Raw genomic sequence first — 21,482 nt, 5'->3', positions numbered from 1 at the left:
TAATAGTATTTATGACTCAAGTATTTTTATTTATTTATTTTAAACACCACCAGGTTTTGAGAGGTTTCTTTTGCTTACTTTACTAAAGAAAGTGAAATAAAAACGTTTTCAAATGCTTGAGCAAAATGAACTACATCAAATATTTTATCAAGTGATGAAAACAGTGATGCTGAGGCTGACKTCTTTAAAACTGGTGTTTTCATAATAATTCAACAACTTTACAAGTGTTTTGTCTTGTCTTGCATGTATATAAATTCTTGTTTTATGTGAGATGTAACCATTAACAATCACAACAAATAGGAAAGCCTGTACTACTGTCCAGTCTGAGCCTACAGCTTCTATGATAACTTTATGTAGCCTCAGTAAATGTGACCCAGCTGTCCTCCGCTTTACCTCCACCGCCTGCCCCAGCTCCAAGTCGAAGCCGACCACACAGATGCAGTGCAGCCAGGCGGAGAAGCGGTCCCACGGGAGCAAGAAAGCCTCCACCGGCTCCTCGTCGCCGCCGGCCCCGGGGGGAAGCGTGATCTCCTCGGCCGGGGAGATGCTACTAGCGTCCTGATCGTCCAGATCCTCCGGCTCTTCCACCTGCTCCCCCACCTCCTCCGGGCCTTGGAGAGCCATGGCTGCGGCCCGACACGAACGCACGGACGCTCAGAAGAGTGTTACCGGCCTCCTGAGTTAGTTTATGTCCGACAATCGTGTCTTTGGGGAACGAAAACGGAGAAAACCCGCAGAATTGAAAACAGCTACATAGTTAGCGGTTAGCAACTGAGAGGAAGCGTAGTGACGTAATTGAAAAAACGTTCAACGTCATCACGTATMAACGTGATCGCGCTTTCCTGCTTTTTTACTTTTAAAAAAAATCCAAGTTTTCCCCCCTATTACTTTCTTCTGTTTTTGGTAAGATTTTTGTACCATTTTATTAGCTCTGATCTTATTTTGTTTTAATGAAACACATTGTTTAAATTTATTACACTTAGCTAAAACAAATAAACATTGTCATTTCATTGTCTAAAACTAAATCTTATTTTCTGTAACTAAATCTAAATAGTAAAATAAAAACAGCAGGCAATTCACTTTATTTCAATTCTAAATTTATTTTTGTTGCAATTCCCTGTCATTCTGTGTTTCTTTTCTTTTCTTTTTACTGAATTTCACGTTTTCGTAATATTTGTGGCTATTTTTATTGTGATATTGTAGAATACAGTAAAAAATGACATTCTAAAATATTTTTTAAAAGTTAATTAAAAACCACGGAAAAGCATTAAAGTTGTATTAATACAGTATTTCATGTAATCTGTATTTATAAATGGTAAATRGTAAATGGACTGTACTTATATAGCGCCTTTCTATCCACCCAGGACACTCAAAGCGACATTCACCCATGCACACACATTCACACACTGATGATGGCAAACTACATTGTAGCCACAGCTGCCCTGGGGTGCACTGACAGAGGCGAGGCTGCCATACACAGGCGCCACCGGACCCTCTGACCACCATCAGTGGGCAAGGTGGGTAAGGTGTCTTGCCCAAGGACACAATGACTGAGTCGACACAACGACTGATTTACAGTGACTCAACAGTCAGTCTAATTTACCAGTCACTTGTATTTTTGATGTTTTATTTTAATCTGTAGCGAAAAACCTGAACATTTTTTCTGTCTGTTCKGCCGGGTCTCCATTGTTCCACTCCAAATCCTCAAAGCTAACTTAAGTCCCATAAGTGAATGAAACTTTTCTTCAATTATAGTCTGGATTTCAATCCGAGTCAAGACCGAAGCAGCAAATCAGCTTTATTTAAATCCTTTAATAGTCCCTTCCCCGAGTAAACAGATGGATGAAACCACCTGGGCTCTAAATTTGAAATAAAACACACACCTCTTATGATCCTGATGGAAAACCAGGATTTTTATAATAATAATAATAATGATAATAAAAAAGGTTCATAACTCAAAGTATAAAAATATAAAAACAATGGTCTAAATACTTAATCTTGCTGTTAAATCTTAAGTGACAGCTGGTCTACTGCTCGCTCTGCAAGAGAGCTCAGGATGCCTGCAGAGACCAGGACCAGGGTCTGTACCATGACTAAGACCTGCACGTGAAACCGTGCAAAACCTCGGAGGGTGGCACAGCTAAAAGGTCTGGATTATAGTTTTGACACTCGCTCAGTCCTTCTTTCATCCTTCACTCTGGTATTTGGCASGCTGATAATGACCTTGCATCAATCTCAAACCTGCAAACACCCACATGACACGGCACACTTCTTCTGTGAATACACTTTTATTTGTCATAAATCCTGAATTAGGCTAAATGAGCAAGAGCACAGCTTGCAGTGCTTCTATTGTCTCGTCCAGAATTGATTTAGTCTCAGCTGTTGGTTCATCTGAAGACAGCAGAACGTTTCTGGAGCCATAAGCAGAATTTGATCTCCTCTTACATCACTTCATCCCTTTAAGCTGCTCCACTCCTCATTAACAAGTCACCTGGTTAAAGCTCCACTAACAGTAATTGCAATTTTGTGAAAACACTGTGCAGCAGGGTAGTGGTGTAGCCTTTTAACTTGACTTTTAATTTTATGTTAATTGTAATAACAAAACATGAACAGTCTATGTACATATATTTATTAATTAAGAAGCTAAAATTCTCATCAAGTTGACAAAAAGTCAAAAGTAGCAGAAGGCAAGCGAAAACCTAAAAGTAACAGGAAGTTAGCTTTAAGCTAATTTAAGCWAAGGGGAAACTATAAGTGTCAAAAGATTAGCTAGAAGCTAAGTGTCAAAAGCTCAGTTAAAGTGTAAAAAGTCTGATTAAAGTTGTGGAGAATAGCTAAATGTAGCAGAATAATAGAAGTAACAAAAAGCTTTCCATAAACTAATTTCAGTAAATGGGTAACTGAAAGTAAGCTGACCAAAAACTACAAAATAATAATATAATATAATATAACATAATGCAAAATGATAGTCAAAAGTAGCATAAAGCTAGCTAAAACCTTAAAGTAACCAAAAAGTAGCTAAAAGCTAACAACAAAGGGGAAACTAAATAAAAACTAAATAAATTATCAAGAAGCTAAACGTCACAAAAGCTTAGTATCAAAATGCTTACAAAAAGGTTTAAAATGGCAAAAGTTATCTAAAACTTAAAAGTAACAAAAAACTAGCTATAAACTAATTCTAGCAAAGGGTAAACTAAAAGTATTAAAAGATTAGCTGGATGCTAAAAGTTTCAAAAGCTTAAAGTGTCAAGATGCTGACTAAAACGGTAAAAGTARCAAAGGACTAGATAAACCTAAGTAGCAAACAGCTTTTTTAAATAAATGGGTAACAAAGTATCAAAAGGGTAGAAAAGGTCTCAAAAGGCTGACCAAAAGCTGAAAGTAGCAGAAGGCTAGTTAAAAGCTAAAATAGCTAAAGCTAAATGTAGCARAAGACCAAAAAGTATAGAAAAGTTGCAAAATGTAAAAGTTACAGCTCCCTTCCTCTGATTGTTTGTCTTTCTGTCACACTGGATGCAATTATCCCTGTCACGAGTCCAGTGGATGTGAGTCGGGTCGTGAACGCACCACGCCCGTCTGCTCTCCAGTTGATGTGACTCTGACCGTGAACGCATCACGCCCGTCTGCTCTCCAGTTGATGTGACTCTGACCGTGAACGCATCACGCCCGTCTGCTCTCCAGTTTCAGTATGGCGGCCGGGACTTGCGGAGGAGGACAACTTCTTCTAGCTTCTTTCCAGCAAATTGCTGGAAGGCGGCGGCTATAACACAAACCCACCTCGCCGAACACGTCTTGGACTGTGATAGACGACGACAGCGCCACCGAGGACCTCCGGAGTTCACCCCCCAGGAAGATAATCGTGTTGGTGTGATGCGAGGAGAGCCGCAGTCCAGAAACTCAACAGATTTTTTTCCGCGTCTCCCTCCGCTCTGACTGTCAGTTAGCCGGCTAGCTGCTAGTTAGCTCACCTTCATGCTATCGTTCGCCTCCGGGGGCTCTGCTGTAGCCAAATACACTTTAGTTTGCGGTTTTCTTTCCCACTGGAGACAAGTATGGCACACTGCTTCCCTTCGGTAAGCGAACTGGTTGAGAAGGGCGAGGAGAAAACATTTGGGGACCTGAATGATAACTTTGTCAGCACTCATTAGCCTAGCCTCATTAGCTTGTTTGGTCCAACGCCAGGAAGCGTTGGCCGAGACTTAGCGCTTCAATTAGCATCTTAGTGGTACAAGACAACCTGCTAATCCCCATTTCAACCCGGCTCGGTGTATTTGAAGCACTAATCCAGACAAAGTGGACACTGAATTGCTTTAGTTGGCCAACCTGACCAGCAGCGTTTCGTAACTCAGGGGGTGTTTCTGGCTTTTCAGTCTTTCTAGGTGTCGTTAGCGATCTCTAGGTGTTTTTTTTAAGCGGGTGGTCACGTCGGGTTCCCTGTATCAGGGCAACAAGGTCACCCCGATTATCATGTTCAGAYTGACATACAGGCTGCAGACGACGCTCAGCTAAATCGTTGTTGCATATTGGTGTGGTCTTGTTATCCTGCCTGCTGCAGGTCGAGACATCACAGCTCCATAACGCCCTGATTAAAAGCCCAGACATTAAAACAGGTTGACTGATTCTTGCTTTAATTTCTTGGCTTCTGCTCCAGCTGCTCAAAAAGGACTAAACCAGATCAAGTCTGGCAACACCACTGGTTTCACTTGCTTGAGTAGTTTGATGGACGTGAGGGGCTGTTTGCCACACTGTCAGGGCTATACTCAGTCATGTATGTCTTGACACATGGCACCTTGGTCTGTACATAGTGTTTGCTGTTGGATGTGAGCGTCGTAATGTAGCTCTAGAGAGGAGTGGGTGAAAAGGAATGTCTCGTCTTTTTTATACCTGTTAGTTTGTGTTTTTTTTTTTTCTCGAACACAGGAGAGTCTTGTTCATTCAAAGTGGGGGAAGCTGTGTAGTCGGGAGTGTGTACAGTGGACAATGCTTATCAGTTAGTGCCTAGAAGATTACACAACTTAAGAGATCTGCCTGCCTGCCTGCACACACAAGGCCGTAGATATTGTAGATTATTCATTCGTTGCGGGATGCACCAAAACCCTGCCAACCTGGATCAAGAAAACCTGTCTCTTGTGTCTGGTTGGAGTAACACCCTCAAGCCAAAATCAATGCCTTCGGCGCTGGCCGTGTTCACCTGCCGACCCAACTCGCATCCATTCCAGGAGCGGCATGTGTACCTGGAYGAGCCCGTCAAAATCGGCAGGTCGGTGGCTCGGTGCAGGCCAGCCCAGAACAATGCCACCTTTGACTGCAAGGTGCTGTCCAGGAATCACGCCCTTGTATGGTTCGACCACAAGACCGGAAAGGTAAGAAGAAGCCAGCAATATTTCTGAGAACTGCGTTTCCATTGACCATGAAAATGCGCAAATTAGAATTTCAAAAATAAATTTGCTCATTGGAAAGATGTCAATTTCGAAACAAATTACGTTTTTCGACAAAATGTTTTTGCGCTAGGATGAGGTGGTTTTTCGGCCGTATCGAAATTGGTGTTTTTCGCAAAACTGCAATGGAAACAGTTTTTTTCGCATCATGGGAGTCACGTGATCACAACCGGCTGTTTCTACTGGTGAAAAAGACGATGAAGAAGAAGATAACAGGAAGTAGAAGTAGTAGTAATATCACAGAAGTAGTAAAATAAAGTAGTAAACTCACCGACTACAATTTCCCAAAAACACAGCATACGTAGCCGCTCCCAAGTAGGGACTTGTCTCTGGAAAACCTCGATAAAAGACTCCGACGTCTCCTCTGATGATGAGCACTAGTGTCGTGGTAGCAACATGCTATGTGTTTACATCCATCGCCTCCATGTTTGTAATGACTTATCGCAAGAACAAACGTATTCAAGTGTGACTTTAATAGCATTTCTTACTTAGTGGAAACACTGCAGTTGCGAAACTGTTTTTTCGACATTAACAGAATATTAACAAGTTTTGCGCACATTTGCAATGGAAACGCAGCTAGTGTCTTACCAACAAATGTATTATTGATTTGTTGACATCAATAGTTGGTGAYGTCATCCACAGATCCTCCTCTTCTTCTAGGCTCATGTTGAAGATACTTGAGTTTCATATGAACTGATGGGTGATTGGGCATTAAAAAGATGAGCAAAGTTTTGTCTAATAGGCGCCGTTAAAGGTCATATCCCACTGGGCTGTGATGGGTGGAGATCAGTCTCCCTCCAATGTGTAGAAAGAAATGTTTTGGTTCTCGATTGCCTTATGTGAGTCTCAGAGGCTCGGCCTCTCAGACCAGTGCTAAGAGAACTAGAACTTTATTTTGAGAACTGGAGAGGAGACTATGTCAGTCAAGCATTCTAGTAAAGCTCTTCCAAATCTGCCCATCTTGAGTTTTAATTGTACTTAGTAAAAACATAAACATGGGGGTAGGATGTGGGTGAAAACGGGGCATTTTAAAAAATGTTTGTTTTTAATGGTCTCTYGTTTGTTTTTACCTTTTTACTATTTACTTTTTGTCCAACAGAGTTTGTTTTAATGTGCTATTAAAATTAGTTTTGATTTGAATAAAGTAATGTGCAACAATTTTCTAAGCCATGCACCGGGAAAAAAAATAATCGTCAAACCTGGCTTCTCAAAATGCGCCTCTGCGCCTCGCTGGTCTCCAACAGTTCCAGTCACGTRTTAACGAGTCAAACTTTAGTCATGTTTTGGTGAACTTGACTTTATGACTTACAAGAAAAACTCAACCTGTCAGGACCGACTGGACTTTTGGCATTCCACGAGCCTTTCAGAATGTGTTCAAAGTTTTGATTTTGGTGTTTTTTTCCTAATTACGTCATGCTTTAACAATCATGGTAGGGATTTTAAGTAATCCACTAAGACCCGACCCAATGGAAACAACACTTCTCAAATGATGCTTAAGTTGAGTCATTCTGATTTGATCCTGATTCTGCGAACATTCCTTGTTTAAAAGCAAATATTTCTTTTATTTTATTAGAAAAGTCTTATCTTGCTCCTCCTTAAAAACGAAGGGATCKTGAGAACTGTTWATTTATTTTTATACCAGCATTTCTTGACTTAAACTCTCATAAAACAGCCAGRCAGTTTAGCTCCTTAGCAAACAGAATTTWTTTTATTTTTATTTTTGATGACCTAGAAGAMAGGATAGAAATTCATTGAGGTGACAACCCAAAGCTGTATCATGCTCTGTGTGGGGTGGCTTCTAGGAAGGAAATGCCCCATCTGTGAAGGTTTGATGAGTACAAAACTATGTGAATCTCATTATTTTTTGTTTGTTTGTTTGCTGTCTTAGATCAAACTAGTGAGTGTGTTTTGCTAACATTTCTCCACCATCTTTATCAAATGAGGACAWATATTTTCAAATAACTGTAAAATAAAAAAGTACAGAGCCTTGTAGGATCAGTGTCAGGACATACTTTTTGTTCGTTTATGTTCATGTCCAGAATCTAGTCCAACTTTTCCCTCAAGGAGAACAAACAGGTTATATTTTTAATCCATACGTCTAAAATGTAAATTTAAATCCCTGCAGTGGAGCATCTGTTGTGTGTCTAGTTTCTTTGGAGAACTGGTTAAACAGGCTGAGACAACATCAGGATTACCCTGCTATGCGGCATGCAGGGACTCTGCATGGGTGTGTGTGTGTGTGTGTGTGTGTGTGTGTGTGTGTGTGTGTGTGTGCGCGTGCGCATGCACAAAGCATAAGCTATTTATACCAACATGAGTAGCATCATCCTTTCCTCTCTTCAGGGATAAACACACACAGATAGCCTAGCACACACACCTATTCTCTGATTTAATCTCATTTTAAACTAAAGCTTGAACATACCTGCTCAAACACAACATATGTTTTTAGTTATTTCTGAACTTTTAACTGTAAGTTCTGYTTTGAAAATTAGAACTAGGACTTTTAATATCAGCTTGCTCATGAATCCATTAAGGATTTTATTTTTCCTGTTGGATCTCASTGAAGTTAAACCAGTTGTAAATGATTGACAGTGCTTTATCTAAAAACCAGAGGGCACACTTTTGCGTGCTCTGTAGGTAGAGACGGCTTCAGGCATACAACACATCACYCGTTGAAGAGCAGCTAAATCTGACTTGTGAATAAAAAATAAACGAGCTCACAGAGATTGATTGGTTAAGACACCAGCTTTAAACAGCAGCRGCCCTGGTTTATGTCCGCCCTTCATCTCTTGTTGTCTCTGTTTTCTTCTGTGTTATAAATCTAATAAAYGTCACATACTAATGTTTTAAAGCAATACAAATTTAATAACCATATATTTGTGAATAAGTCAACAGCTGAGCCTTGTTCTCTTTGTTKTTGCTTTGGGAGGAATAATAACTTCCATAATAAATCAAAGGTTATGGAAAGTTTTGTCTCACTGTATGAAACCACCAGTCACTATCAGAGAAGTGATTAATCCAAGGCTTTTTATTTCTCAGATTATTTAATATGTGATTAGTTCACAAGGTTGGTGAAGAAATCAGTCATGAAATTTTAATTTATGGACATCTAATTCACTGGTCTACTCAGATTTAGAAGTTGTCTGAGAGGCAGTTTGTGTTTTTGCTTAATGTCTGTGTGCATGTTTGTCTATACCATTAGCAAAATATCTAATTATCTACTGGAAAATTGTAATTAAACTTTGAGGAAATGGTCATTCGATGTGCCTCTACAGCTGATTGTTTGGAGCCAACCCAATTCAGAATGGCCACTCAAGCCACCTAACCATAGAAAACCCCAAAAGGGCTCTTTTTTATTAAAATGAACAGATACAGTGCTAAACTTTGGTGTGATTGTAGCTAAAATCCTTTTCAACGCATCTGACATCTCCAGATATTGCATGTGATTATTATTATTATTATTACAGCGTAAATTAGATCTTTGTTTAAAACTCGGGCAGAGCCATACTTGGACACAAGGTGAGAATAATTTACAAACTCTATGTGCTGAATTTATAGGGAAATGGTGAAAAAACACACACACACACACTCAGAACCATTGTTTACGTAACCAGTACCTCATAACGACCAGTTCCTCTTTCAATAAGATAACATTTAGTTGAATGAGTTTGCAGTTTTAGTTATGTTTAAAGCAGCCAGTAGTTTTACTTGAGTTTAGTCTACATTTTATTATTAAATTGCTCCATTTTGGTCAAAACTCCAGCACAATTAACATGATATAAGGTAAATTAAAACACAATTTCTTTTATATTTTGATACAGTTACAAATTTGCTACTCAGCTTTTATAAAACATGCAATGGTTATRACTAAAGTAATTAGTTTCAATGTTTAACCAACTGATTTGTTGTGTTTTTGTTAAGTTGGACATGAGTACTGAGTTCAAGTTTAAATGTAAAACTAGAGGACATTTCAAGAATATTATTCTCTTTGATTAAGACCAGAAAACAACGCCTCTTCTCAGAATAAACAAGAAAAATCAAAAAGACATTTTGTCTCATTTAATCATGTTCAATTTGGATCTGGGTTGAAATTGAGAGATTATGAAGGCGTGTTTAAGTGAAATGAGCAGGTTCCTGCTGAGACTTGAACCTAAACAGACCTCTGTGAAGAACGAAGAAACACTGACTGATGGGAAAACAGCTGGTGAGATTAATATTTAAGAGCCACATAGAGAAAATAATTAATGTGTTTTAGGGAGGAGCCATTGTTGGAAGCTAAGAACAGTTCTGGCATTACAGTTTGAGACGAAAGAGGCAAGTGTCAGACGTCTCATTTAAACAGTCAAACAAGATGGCAGTGCCTTGTCATGTATGGTTTCGTAATTCTTCCTTCCTCTATGACTTAAAAATGTAGTTTGAAAATATAATATCCAAGATAAACTGTAGTGAGGACATTTAACTGATTGTAGTCTTATGGTTGTGTTTGTGTCAGTAAATGTCATCAAATCAACCATTCTGCTAATAAGCTGCACACAGGTTGTCGGACACACAGCAGGCAGTGTAGTAATAGGTTCAAGCCACTGTGCAGATATGTTTATCGCTCACTCATCCAGTCACTTATCTGTCTATCTGTGAGCGTGCACAGTGAACCAGAACACATGGCAGCTGACCAGATTCAGACCCGGCCTTTTTCTTCAGCAGCATTTTGATGCAACATGTCAAAACAAGTTAGAACTCCAGCACTAGACTCTTAAAGGCAAAGAAAAGCAATGGATTTTAGTGCCTGCAACCGCAAATAATTTATGCTCCAGTTAAATTATGGTTAATGGATGAGTCAGCAACTCTCAGTTGAAGGTAAAATGTCACATTATTCCTTAGCAGCTATACAATATTGGAGTTTATTTTTCTGTAGCTGTTCTACGGGAGTTCTGAAGAAAAAATTAACCACGGTGTTCTGTTAAATACATCTTAGTTGTGATTTGAACTCATCAGATTCAGTTCAAAATGATAATCTGGTGATTGGTTTTTTTTTTTCAGACTATTTTTCAGATAGAGGTACAACTGGGTGAGAGGTCACAGTATTGATCTACCGGTAGTTGTTGGTTTAAAACAAGGACACAGCATGTTCTCTTTATAGTATGAATTATTAGAGTTTTTTTGACCTTGGGTGTGCACACTTTTACTTTGAAAAAACAATTCTGCACTCCCCGTGACTCGAATGTGGCTGAAGTTAGCACGAAAGCTCCGAGTACAAATGAAAAGTTGCCTGAATCAGAAGCTGCCACACCCAGGTCTTTGCATCTTAACTTTTAACATTTAAATAAAAAAAAACTGACAGCTTTATTTAATTTTTGTGACAATGATGCACCCATTTACTGTTAAAGTTAAATTTAAAGGCCCTGTCACACAATGACATTTTAGACAACTTGTGAAAAGTTTGGAGACATCTGTGTTGAAGAAATAATTAAAAGAATCAACTGGAAGCCTCTTTTAGGCATGTACATACCGTAATACTAACAAATTGATCAATTATCTAACTTTAATTAGTAATATAGTGGACATTTTATTTCCATCAGTTGGCATATGTTGTCTAAAACATTATAGTGTGACAGGGCCTTAACCGTGGATTAGTCAGCTGACTGTGGCGACCATCTTCAATTGCATTAAAAACGACCAAATGATGAATTAATTAAAACATGTCCAGTGGTTCATGAGAGATTTTGATAACAAGAGAAGTTGATGAGGTCTGTTGGGGATGACTCTGAGCTACTACCACGCCAAATTTAAGCTCAACGTCTGTAAAATCAACTGCATCGTAACTATTTTTGTATCTGCACACTTATAAACCATGACTCATTCGTGGTTCAAATCTTTAAAAGTTTGAGTGTAGGAATGTGAACGGCCCGTTTACTGTTTGTTACGTCACTCATTTCTGCTCCAGCTCTATTTATACAGGGCTTTTTGTAGACTACATCAAATCCCACAAACTGTAGGAAAGATTAACATTCCTACAGCTGAACATTATCCGAGTTTTCACTGGAAACGCAAAAGAGGAAACGCATTCGCTGGTTATATTTTCCACAAATGTATGGCCGTCGACACGTGAGCGTGTAACCTGTAACGTAACTCATCCTCACTCTTCAGCTTTTCAACACTTCCTCACTGCGCAGGAAGGCTGATGCTGTTGACACCATCTGCCTTCATTTTAACATTTCAGCACGTGATGTCAATCATGTTGCTTCTAAAATACAGTTATTCATAAACAAACTCATGTTGACGTTGGCGTTAACTATTAAAATGTCAGATTTCACTGCTGAGCATTTAGGAGTTTGGTTGGCTTGAAGAGTTGGACAGCAGATGAACGTGTTAAGAATAAATTTCCATAGAAATGCAAAAGTGTTTGCACCCAGCAAGACCACAGAAGCTATTTAGTGCAAGGGTGTTGATGTTTATTGGCAAAGAAAAGCAATGGTGTTTTTGAATAATTGGCGAGTGGTACAAAATAATAAAGAACTAGAGGACTTTTTTGAAACTAATTAGATTAATTGACAAGAGGACTGTGTATAAAAAACATTTTAGAGTCTCAGATGTAAATATGGGCAGAAGCTCGCCAGTCCTGAAAAAAAAAAAAAAACAGCATCTAAAAGTAGCACAACATTTTAGTGTTCCTTGATGGAGAAACTGTTACTGAACAGGTTCAGGAAGACTTATAATAATTGCCATTTTCACACAAAGTCTTGCATATTTCAGCAAAACCACCAAAAATAAACACACACTGTTTTTACAACAGTGTGGCTTTGTAGTAGAGGAGTCCAGGTGCTGAACCAGCCTGCCTGCAGTCCAGACTTCCCACCAATTGAAAACATTTGGTGCATCATAAAGCAACAACTTCATCAAAGAAGAGCCAGGACTGAACAGTTAAAATGCACCAAACAAGATTATTTCCTCCAAAAACTCCCAACAACTTGTCTCCTGAATCCGACTGACAATATTGTTGGCTCGCTGTAGGTCCAGAAGACGCTCACCTCTTGACAAAGCACAAACACCTTGCAGCAGGAGTGTGCTGACTGATTAAAAGCTCTTCCTATTTGTCAGTGGCAGCTAACAGTCTCATTTGGAATCGGTGGCAGGAGTCCAGGCTTCTGTGATTTGGYTCTCTGCGCTGAACCAAACCCTCTCTCCTGCTGTTCCTCCGTCTACGGCCTTTTTCAGAGATGCTCTATAAACTCCAAGTGCCGTCCCAGTTTTAAATGTCAGCGTGATGTCTCATAGTCAACTTTGAATAAATACCAGTGAGTTCAGTGAGTGGAGGACGAGAGAAAAAGGACCATTTTCAACCTACAGCGTCCTTTAACTCTTACACTTTTACATGTCCTGAGCTGATTCGGTGCATCAGTTTTCACAAATGAAACCTTCTCTAAAATGATCCTCCTCCTGATTGTGTTTCGTCTAAGTCAGCCTTCTGTTGGGATTACTGAAAAAGAACTTTATGGCCTGCCCTTGAGTGTCAAATATGCATTGATCTGCTGTGCTCCCTCTGCASTTATCAATGGCAAAGGGCACTCTTGGAGCACATAAATAACGTCAGTAAATACCGCTGCTGGTAGCTCGTGTCTTGTGCTTACACGTGATTATTTTGTGAATAACCTGTCTGCAAATAAAAAAGCAGTGATGTCCCCTGTCTCAGTAAAATTATTCTGTTAGTATTAGTCTTAAAATGTAACATTTTCAGCGCCTCTTGATAAAGTAATGTGTGGAAAACCTTTTTTTTAGTTTATGTTGAAAAGAATAATTTTTTTTATTGTTTCTGTAAATAAGTCTGGCACTCAAAGTACGTAAACAGGTCTTTTTAATTTAATTATGAAACTATTGTGGTCATTTGTTGTCTTTTTCCTTAGTTTAACACTTTTGCTGCTCATTACACTCTGCCTAACCACAGTGTGAAGAGAACAGATTCATCACGTCGTCATGTGTTTCCTTCAGCACCATAAAATGAACATCAGACTTATTATTTTTGTTGTTTACTTTGCTCTTTTTGCAGTGAATGTCACTTGCTAACATAAATAAGTATAAGGTATTTAAAACATGCATACATTTAAATAATCTTGTAGAAAATGAAGTGTTTCACAGAATACACTGTGGTTGTAAAAGTAGAGTAAAACTAAGTTTCCAGCTGGCCATGAGGCTTCAGGATCACATCTCAAACCTCTCAGAGAAAAGTGTCCTGACTGGCCCCGGATTCTTGTGATGGATGTTAAATCCTAACATTTTTTATCCCTCTTGAAGAAGAGAAATATTTGTGTCAGAACTGCAGATTGTCTCTGGATTTTTAGGACTTTGTTGAACCAAAGACGAAAGAAAAAGCTTCCAGTTTGTTCATAGTTTTAATCCCTTTGAATACACTGCTGCAACAGCCTCAGCCTTTTAGTTCTGGTAAAACACAACATGATTCTACTCTTTCAGCTTTAAAGTTACTGTGGTGCCTACAGGAGATTCTAAGAATGTTATCAGTCATATGAAGGATACGATTGTGTGTGGCGTCTCTTATTAAACTGCTATCACACGTCGACCTCCTGACTGGCTAACAGGTCGACGTCTTTTGGCTGCTGGCTGATAGTTTGCACCGTTTTTCAGAGGCTGAGGATGGTTTCAAAACATGCATGTCATTCTTTTAGCCGACTCTAAAGGAAAATAAAGAGATAAGAGCGCTGAGGGATGAGGGAGAGCCGTGTTTCCCACAGACACGTCTCGCCATGGGTGGAAGAGTTACGTGAACGATGGTGTTTAAAACTTGATGCCTTCATGTAACTTTTGCAGAAAACAAAACAAAAAACTGTCTACAGATGTGATGCTTTGTGTCTTGAATGATTGTTTTTTATATTGATAAATTGTAGTGCTGTACCAAACGATTATTTTCTAATCGATTAATCTAACGATTATTTTTTCGATTAATCGATTATTCTAACAACAAATCTATAAGTTATTCTGATGTGAGTGCACTGGATATTTAAAATGTTTTCATCAAATTAACAAGAACAGTTCTTTAATATTGTAATATTTTCTGTAATAGTTTTTTCATGAACACAAAATATGCACTCTAGAGTCAATTCTTTAACAAAAAAAGCTTAAAAGATTTAACTTCAACATAAAATCTCAAAGCATATAAAATTCAACTAAAAGAAATATAGTGCAAGATGTTAACAAGCTAACAAATGAACTAAATCATGCAAAATTCAAGTCACTCTGGAAAAACTATAATAAACATTTATTTATTATTTTTTATTTAACATATTTCTCAATATATAAAAATTAACAAATATCAAGACAACATCCAACTCTTTGTATTGTAACATCAGTTGTGTAACTTATTTCTTTAAGGTGAAAACTGTTGAAAACAACAAGACTGTTTTGTCTTATTACACAAATTAAAATCCAGCTCCACGTGTTTCTATTGATGTCATTTCCCCACTAGAAACATGTGTGATGGAGGTCCATGGAAGGCAAATAAGTTTAAATCAAATAAAGAAAAGAGGATGCAGTTAAAATAAATCAAAGGTATTTAAGCTACGTTTTGAACATCCAGAACACGTCCAACACTTGTTGGCTGCTTGTGCTCTTTAGGTCAGACGTGTGTCGGGAAGCTCCTCTGTTGTTTCAGACGCTGGGGGAACCGTCTGATGGGGGAACGTGGCTCCACCTAACACCGCTCTCTGTTTAATGCTGGATGAAATAAAGAAAGTGGCGGTACTTTATCTACTTTGAGCAAGCGAACGTCATGTTCACAAGATAATTAATCCAGCAGATAATTCAGAGGCGGTCTGTTCGGTAAATTTTACTCCAGGAGCTGCGAGGCTTGTTTTCAAGCTTCAGACTGAACTGAAGCAGCGGCTGCTGACGTCATTACGCTCTTGCGCGATGCTGCGTTCAGGACAAGCATGGAAAACTCACCACTCTTATGCCAATACGGTCACAATGATGCATTTAGGTACCGAAATGGAATTGCATGAACATTCGCCTGGTGGTTATGTAATACAGCGAATCGATAATAAAATATCTGCGTCGACAAATTTACATAATCGACGTCATCGATTATTTCAACTAATCGGTGCAGCCCTAACAAATTGTGATGTTAGGAGGCAGTGTGAGTATTTCAGAGACAGAACACAAAGAGTGACGGTCGGTGACACGAGTCCAGTGTGTCGACTTAAATGAAGTTCAGTGTAAAGCACACAAGTTACAGTCATAAGATCCTGATGAACTAACTGAATGTTTTGATTTGAATGGATAAATAACACAAAGTGTTGATACTTAAATCCTAACAAAYGTACGGGGAAATATTTTTTTATTATTATAGTGTTTATTCATTTCATTTTAAAAACAAAACAAATAAAATAAAATGAAAGGCAGCAGAAGAAAAAAATCTTATCTGCTCCTATTTACAAAAAATTATATTAATTCAAATAATAAATTAAATAATAAAACAAAAAATTCAACTCCTCAAATAGTAACTCATACAAATACAAATAAAACAAATTCAATTTAGCTTTGATCATTTTTAAAGGAATTAATTGCTCCAATGCTAAAATCATTTTCCAGATTATTCTATAGTCTTATACCTTTTACTGACGTGCATCTGTCCTTCAGATTTGTTTGGATTTTCTGTTTAACAAACATTTGTCCCTTCAAATCATAGCAGCTTTCCCTTTTAACAAAATGTGTTTGGATATTTGAAGGTAACACATTTTTATGAACTTTATACATAACCTGCAGAATATGATATTCAACCAACTCATAAAATTGTAATAATTTTAATTTATTTATAATTTTAATATATTAGATGGGTGATAGTAATGCTTCCTTGTAATAATTCTTATGGCTCTTTTTTTGTAAAATAAAAATAGGATTAGTAATTGTTTTACATGCATTTCCCCAGACTTCTATACAATAAATAAAATGTGGAACAATTATTGCATTTTATAGTGTAAATAGTGCTTTAAATAACTCCTTAACTTGATACAATACTGCAAAAACAGGTGAAGGATGGTAAAAATGCCGACTCATCATTCACACTGCTTAAATCTAAACTGTCTTTGTGGAGCACTGAAGACGGTCCTGTTTACTTCCTGGCTGTGGAACATGTTTTCACCCTGCCATGTAAAATGTGAGGCTCTTGATTTGCAGCGACGCTTCAGATTTCCACCGGACTGAGACCAAACCCAGGGTCTGCTGCTCACAGGTGGACGATGTCACATTTCTGTGCATGTGTGACATACGTGACGGTAGAAGTGTGTGTTGGAGCCATATGTGCTGCAGTATGTGTGTGTGTGTGTGTTGATGTTGCTGGGTGAAAAGCTCTATAGTTAGGCCCCTCCCTCCCTGTCCCAACGTTACCATGGGGACAGGAGGTAGCCATGTGTGTTTGCGTGTGAGGTTATAGTCATCACGAGACGCCGCTGCAGCAGAATGAACCGGCCCGTTTCTCCTCCCTCCATCGTCTGTGTTTAGTCTGTCTCCYTCTGGTCAGACGGGTTGTTTTCAGTCAGGACGGCGAGCTGAGAGCGCGTGAATGAAACCCGTGGAAYGTCAGACGGTTCTGCCTCGGACTTCCAGACCTGCTTGTTTCCTGTGTGTGTTCTGTACTGTGGATTTGTTTGTTTGTTGTTACAGCTGGTTTCATGTTGGTTCAGTTTCCTGTGTGACGTTTCTGTGTTGACAGTTTTATTCTTTCATTCATGTTTGAATGACTTTTTTYTTGTTTTTGWTTTTTGCTGGAACAGCCGAATGACACGGCTGGTAAATGTTGCAGTTTGTTTTTCTATCATTGAGCCCGTTGTTGTCCTCATGAATGTGACCTTGTTAAAGAGGATTTTAAGCTTTTAAATAATTTTGTACTCTCAGCACAATGAAATATCCCAGGGCTATGAAGCTTTAACTTTGGGAATTAAAAACAAGCAGTCATCAAAGACCTCATCGTGCCAATGGGTGGAATAAGTCAACTCAAAATAACTGGAAAAACAAATAAGAAATGTAAACAGCATCTGTCGATGACACTTGTAGATCAAAACGAAAAAAACGTAGTTCCTCTGGATGGGTTCTTCTTTAGTGAAACGTTTCGTCTCTCATCTTTTTTTTTTTCTTTTTGATTTTTTCTACCTGGATTACTGAGATGCATCAGGACAACACTTGTAGATGTTGTAAGAACTGGGTTGTGTGTTTATTATTACTCATCTRTGGTCAAAGAAAAACAACTTAAAAGCACAGAAAGCTCAAATTATTTAATGTATTTATTTGTTTGATATATAAATTTAACATTGTTAATGTTAATCTTTGAAGAAGCTCTTTTTTTCTGTTCTCAAACCAGATCGTGATGGTCTGAATCTAAATTTCAAAACTCAAGTTATGAAACCAGTGGGTGACGTCACAGTGGTTATTATGGTCTGTGTGAGTTTTGAGTAAGAGCCGATGGCTGTTTGCAACTACAGCTGTAAATATTTRTGAGTCAAGCTGCAGTACAGATTAGGGTTGGGCATAATCGTATCGTGTGCAATTAATCGCCAGAAAAACATTAATCAATTATTTTTTGGCACTTGATRATTAATACAATTAATGCCAACAGGCAGAGTCCGCTTGGTGCTCCTCTCCGCTTCAGATGTGACGAACATTTAAAATAAAAGTTCTGTAATTTATTTATTTATCAACACAATATAAAATTTGATAAGTCTGACGTCTTTAATTTTGACACAATTTGGAACAGATTTTTATGAATAGCAAATCTTTCCTACTAAATTGATCATGTGACTAGGACATAAGGATGTCGAGGGACTACAGGGGTTAGTCGTCAAATYAATCGTTATCGACTAAATACCACAATTAATCGTGATTAATTTTTTTGCCAATATTGCCCAACTCTAGTACAGATATGTGAAAATATATATTTTTGCCATAATTAAGAATTCCATAAAGGTAAGGTTTATTTATATAGCACTTTTCAGCAGCAAGGCCATGCAAAGATWCAAGATAGTGATTCCGTTAATGACAGATTAGCTTGACTGCTACGATTCGAATGTTTGTTCCTCCCTTTACCCACGTGATTCTTACCTGTTGTGTCGGTGTGTCAGTTCTACCTGCAGGACACTAAAAGCAGCAACGGGACGTTCATCAACAGCCAGAGGCTGAGCCGCGGCTCGGAGGAGAGTCCGCCCTGCGAGGTCCTGTCCGGTGACATCATTCAGTTTGGCGTCGATGTCACCGAGAACACACGCAAAGGTCTGTGCTCGCACTCAGAGTAACAAAGTGTTTTCAAGTGTGGCTGCTAATGTACACACAGTCCTAAAACACATCCCAACTTTCAGTGAAGGCTTTGGGCTTGTCAAGCTGAGGTCAAACAATAAAACAACGTGCTCAATCAAAGCAAATATTGACAGAATTTTATCTCTGCCTACGAGTGAACCCAGGGCCGTTCAACCTGGACCAGACCTCCAGCATACAGGACGACACACACAGCTTAATCTGTGGAGAATTATAGTTAACCTGAATTTAAAACAAAACTACACTGGATGGTTTCATTGAAATCATTGATTCTGCTTCTAAAAACACTGATTAAATTCTAGTAAAAGATATCCCAGAGCTCAGTCAGATTCTGGCAGAAAATTAGTGCAGGTTTTTTTAGTTTATTAAAAAAACTACTCTATGCATCTCTATTCTGTAAAGACAGAAATAAAGTTTAGAGTTCCATCTTTATGCTGGTTATAAATTAATTTTAATATGTTGAGAAACACTCCCTCAGTAACAAAATGAAAACAGTGAGTAAATCTGCCTTTTTGATGGCTTCATGGAATTTTCCAGATATTTAGTGCTGCTCTCCAGGAGAAAAAAACAGATTTCTGCAACCATCTGAGAAGGGTGTGTKCAAGAAAAATGTTTTTATATCAACAAGTAGTGTAGATTCTAAGCTTTCTACACATATAAAACACTTGRAATTGAATATAGCAAATACAAAAAGGGAATCCAAGTTTCAGTTTGATAGTGATTTTCATCCTGAAAAACACATCACAACACCCCCCCCCCCCATTCTTGGTAATCTGAAAATAATCTGCCCCGATGGAAGCAGATTGCTCAATAAACACAATAATAAATCCACTTTTGGTTAAAAATCATTCTTGTTTTAGTTAAAACATGTTTTATAGATTTAAGTAAAGCTTTTATCCAATAGAAACAATTTTCTGAAAGTTAGTCTTTAGCAGCCGCGTCCGATCCGTGTCCGGTGAACAGAGTGGGGGATCCGATAAATGAATCAAGTGTTTTCTCTGTCCTCTTTCACGATTTTTCAGAGAAACTGYGCTGAAAACATCCTTTAGTGTGCAATTACTTGAAATCTGCTCACTGGAGTTGACAGAGGGTCATATTTTGACTGTAAAGAGTCTGAATTTAGGTCTTTAATACGTATTAATTCTGTCATTTTATTTTTGGTGCACAAATGCACACTGAAAGATGGTTCCAATGTGCTCTCCTGTGTGTTTACTGTATTTACTGTACACACATAAAAACACACACACACACACACACTTGTTTTTTCACAGAGTCAGCAGCTGTGATTCTTAACAGATTTACTAAATGTAATAATTAATCTGTTTTATTTGTTATCAGCTGCATTTTATTTAGGTTCTATCAAACTAGTACTGATTTCAAATAGTTTTTATGTTTTTACATTAAAAACTTCAAAAGCATTACAACATATTAGCTGTCTAATCAAACTTATAACCAGGTTTTATTAGTAATGATAGAAATATTCATAAATAATACAAATTTTATTTAAACATTTACCTTTACAAAAGGTAACGGTTGATGTTCCCACAGACAAGAAGTCTGCCTAACAGTAACAGAATGATTATGACATCATCTTCCTCCTCCAGACTCCAGAATTTGCAGTTTTTCTGTCTGCGCCTCAGAACAAAGACCGATTTAATTGCCACAAAGGGCAGAAAACCTGCACAGTCCAAATTTAGGGTCCACTAATAAGAGGAAGGGTGCTCATCCTAAGCTTATAGACAATGGCTGGGCTGTAATGTGGATGTATTTATACGTTTAATAATCAGGCACAGATGGAGGCAAAGGAATGCCTTTCTTCTTTTTGTTCTCATGTGTTCATTCACGTCTGTCAGCAGCTCYATTCCTCTTGTTCCATTAACTCAAAATACTTTTAACACAAGTAGAATCATAGTCCTTGTAAAACTCTTGAGACTTGAAAGCAGCTTACAGGTCTGAGGAGAAAGTTCTACACCCTCATGTCACACAAACTATAATTATAAAGATGCTGTAAAAGTGTCTCAGCAAGCATAAACCTGCATCCCTGTGAGACTAGAGTTTCAAGTTAAGATGCAGTKTAAGGATTTATTTTTTATATTTAATGCATGAATGTTTTCATCAGGACRCTTTTCATGGATTTTTGATCCTGATCTGCAGAAATAAGTCTTACAAATGATGCGTACTGTTTAACGAGGAGTTGTTTTTATTAACATGTTGTTTTGTGTGTCTTCAGTCACACATGGCTGCATCGTGTCAACAATCAAACTCTTCCTACCTGATGGGATGGAGTCACGCCGGAGAAGCGAGTAAGCATTGTTTTTATTTTGTAGATTTAATGTGTATCACTAAGTGGATGGTACTTTGAACCAATTATTAAATATTTTCATGATTTGTTTTTTGGTTATTCTGATTCATTCACAGCGTTCATGCAGGGTCTTAAAAAGTCTAAAAAAAAAGTCTAAAATTTGAAAATCAAAATTTTAGGCCTAAAAAAGTCTTAAAAACGCCCAGATTTTCATTCAGTCTTAAATTTAATTTAGTCAAGTCTTAATTTTTTTACTTTTGATCATTCCTGAGAAGCGTTGGCTGCATAAACAGAGTAAAGCTCTGTAATCAGAGGTTGACTTGATCTATCTTCATGAAGTGCTAAGTTTGCTACTGATCTCAGTCTGTGGTTAAACTATAAATCCTGTGATAACTGCAAGAAAAAAAAGCACAGTTTACTTCCATGTTTTCAAC

General features: G+C 38.0%; 2 protein-coding genes across 7 annotated transcripts in view; one reads left to right on the top strand and one right to left on the bottom strand.

Moving 5' to 3' along the window:
* Positions 1–759, bottom strand: part of dennd6a (DENN/MADD domain containing 6A) — a gene marked incomplete in the record, with an annotated part of 14,185 nt that extends 13,426 nt beyond the window's left edge. Inside the window, 1 exon segment of the mRNA XM_014028693.1 lies at positions 394–759. Within this exon segment, the coding sequence (XP_013884147.1) occupies positions 394–624 (231 nt within the window).
* A 2,907-nt stretch (positions 760–3,666) lies between these two features.
* Positions 3,667–21,482, top strand: part of slmapa (sarcolemma associated protein a) — a 41,708-nt gene continuing 23,892 nt past the window's right edge. For 3 of the 6 annotated variants that reach the window (XM_014028690.1, XM_014028687.1, XM_014028689.1), the window contains exons 1-3: positions 3,674–5,363; positions 18,557–18,704; positions 20,977–21,049. In XM_014028690.1, coding sequence (XP_013884144.1) covers positions 5,085–5,363; positions 18,557–18,704; positions 20,977–21,049 — 500 coding nt within the window. In that variant the 5' untranslated portion in view covers positions 3,674–5,084. Of the gene's footprint in view, positions 5,364–18,556; positions 18,705–20,976; positions 21,050–21,482 lie in introns of all 6 variants that reach the window. The other 3 variants (XM_014028692.1, XM_014028688.1, XM_014028685.1) reach the window with 2 other exon arrangements.

Source organism: Austrofundulus limnaeus, unplaced genomic scaffold (assembly GCF_001266775.1).
Source record: "Austrofundulus limnaeus strain Quisiro unplaced genomic scaffold, Austrofundulus_limnaeus-1.0 Scaffold797, whole genome shotgun sequence".
Lineage (NCBI taxonomy): Eukaryota > Metazoa > Chordata > Actinopteri > Cyprinodontiformes > Rivulidae > Austrofundulus > Austrofundulus limnaeus.
The sequence above is the reverse complement of the archived record's forward strand: the minus strand, read 5'-3'. Positions and strand labels throughout refer to the sequence as shown.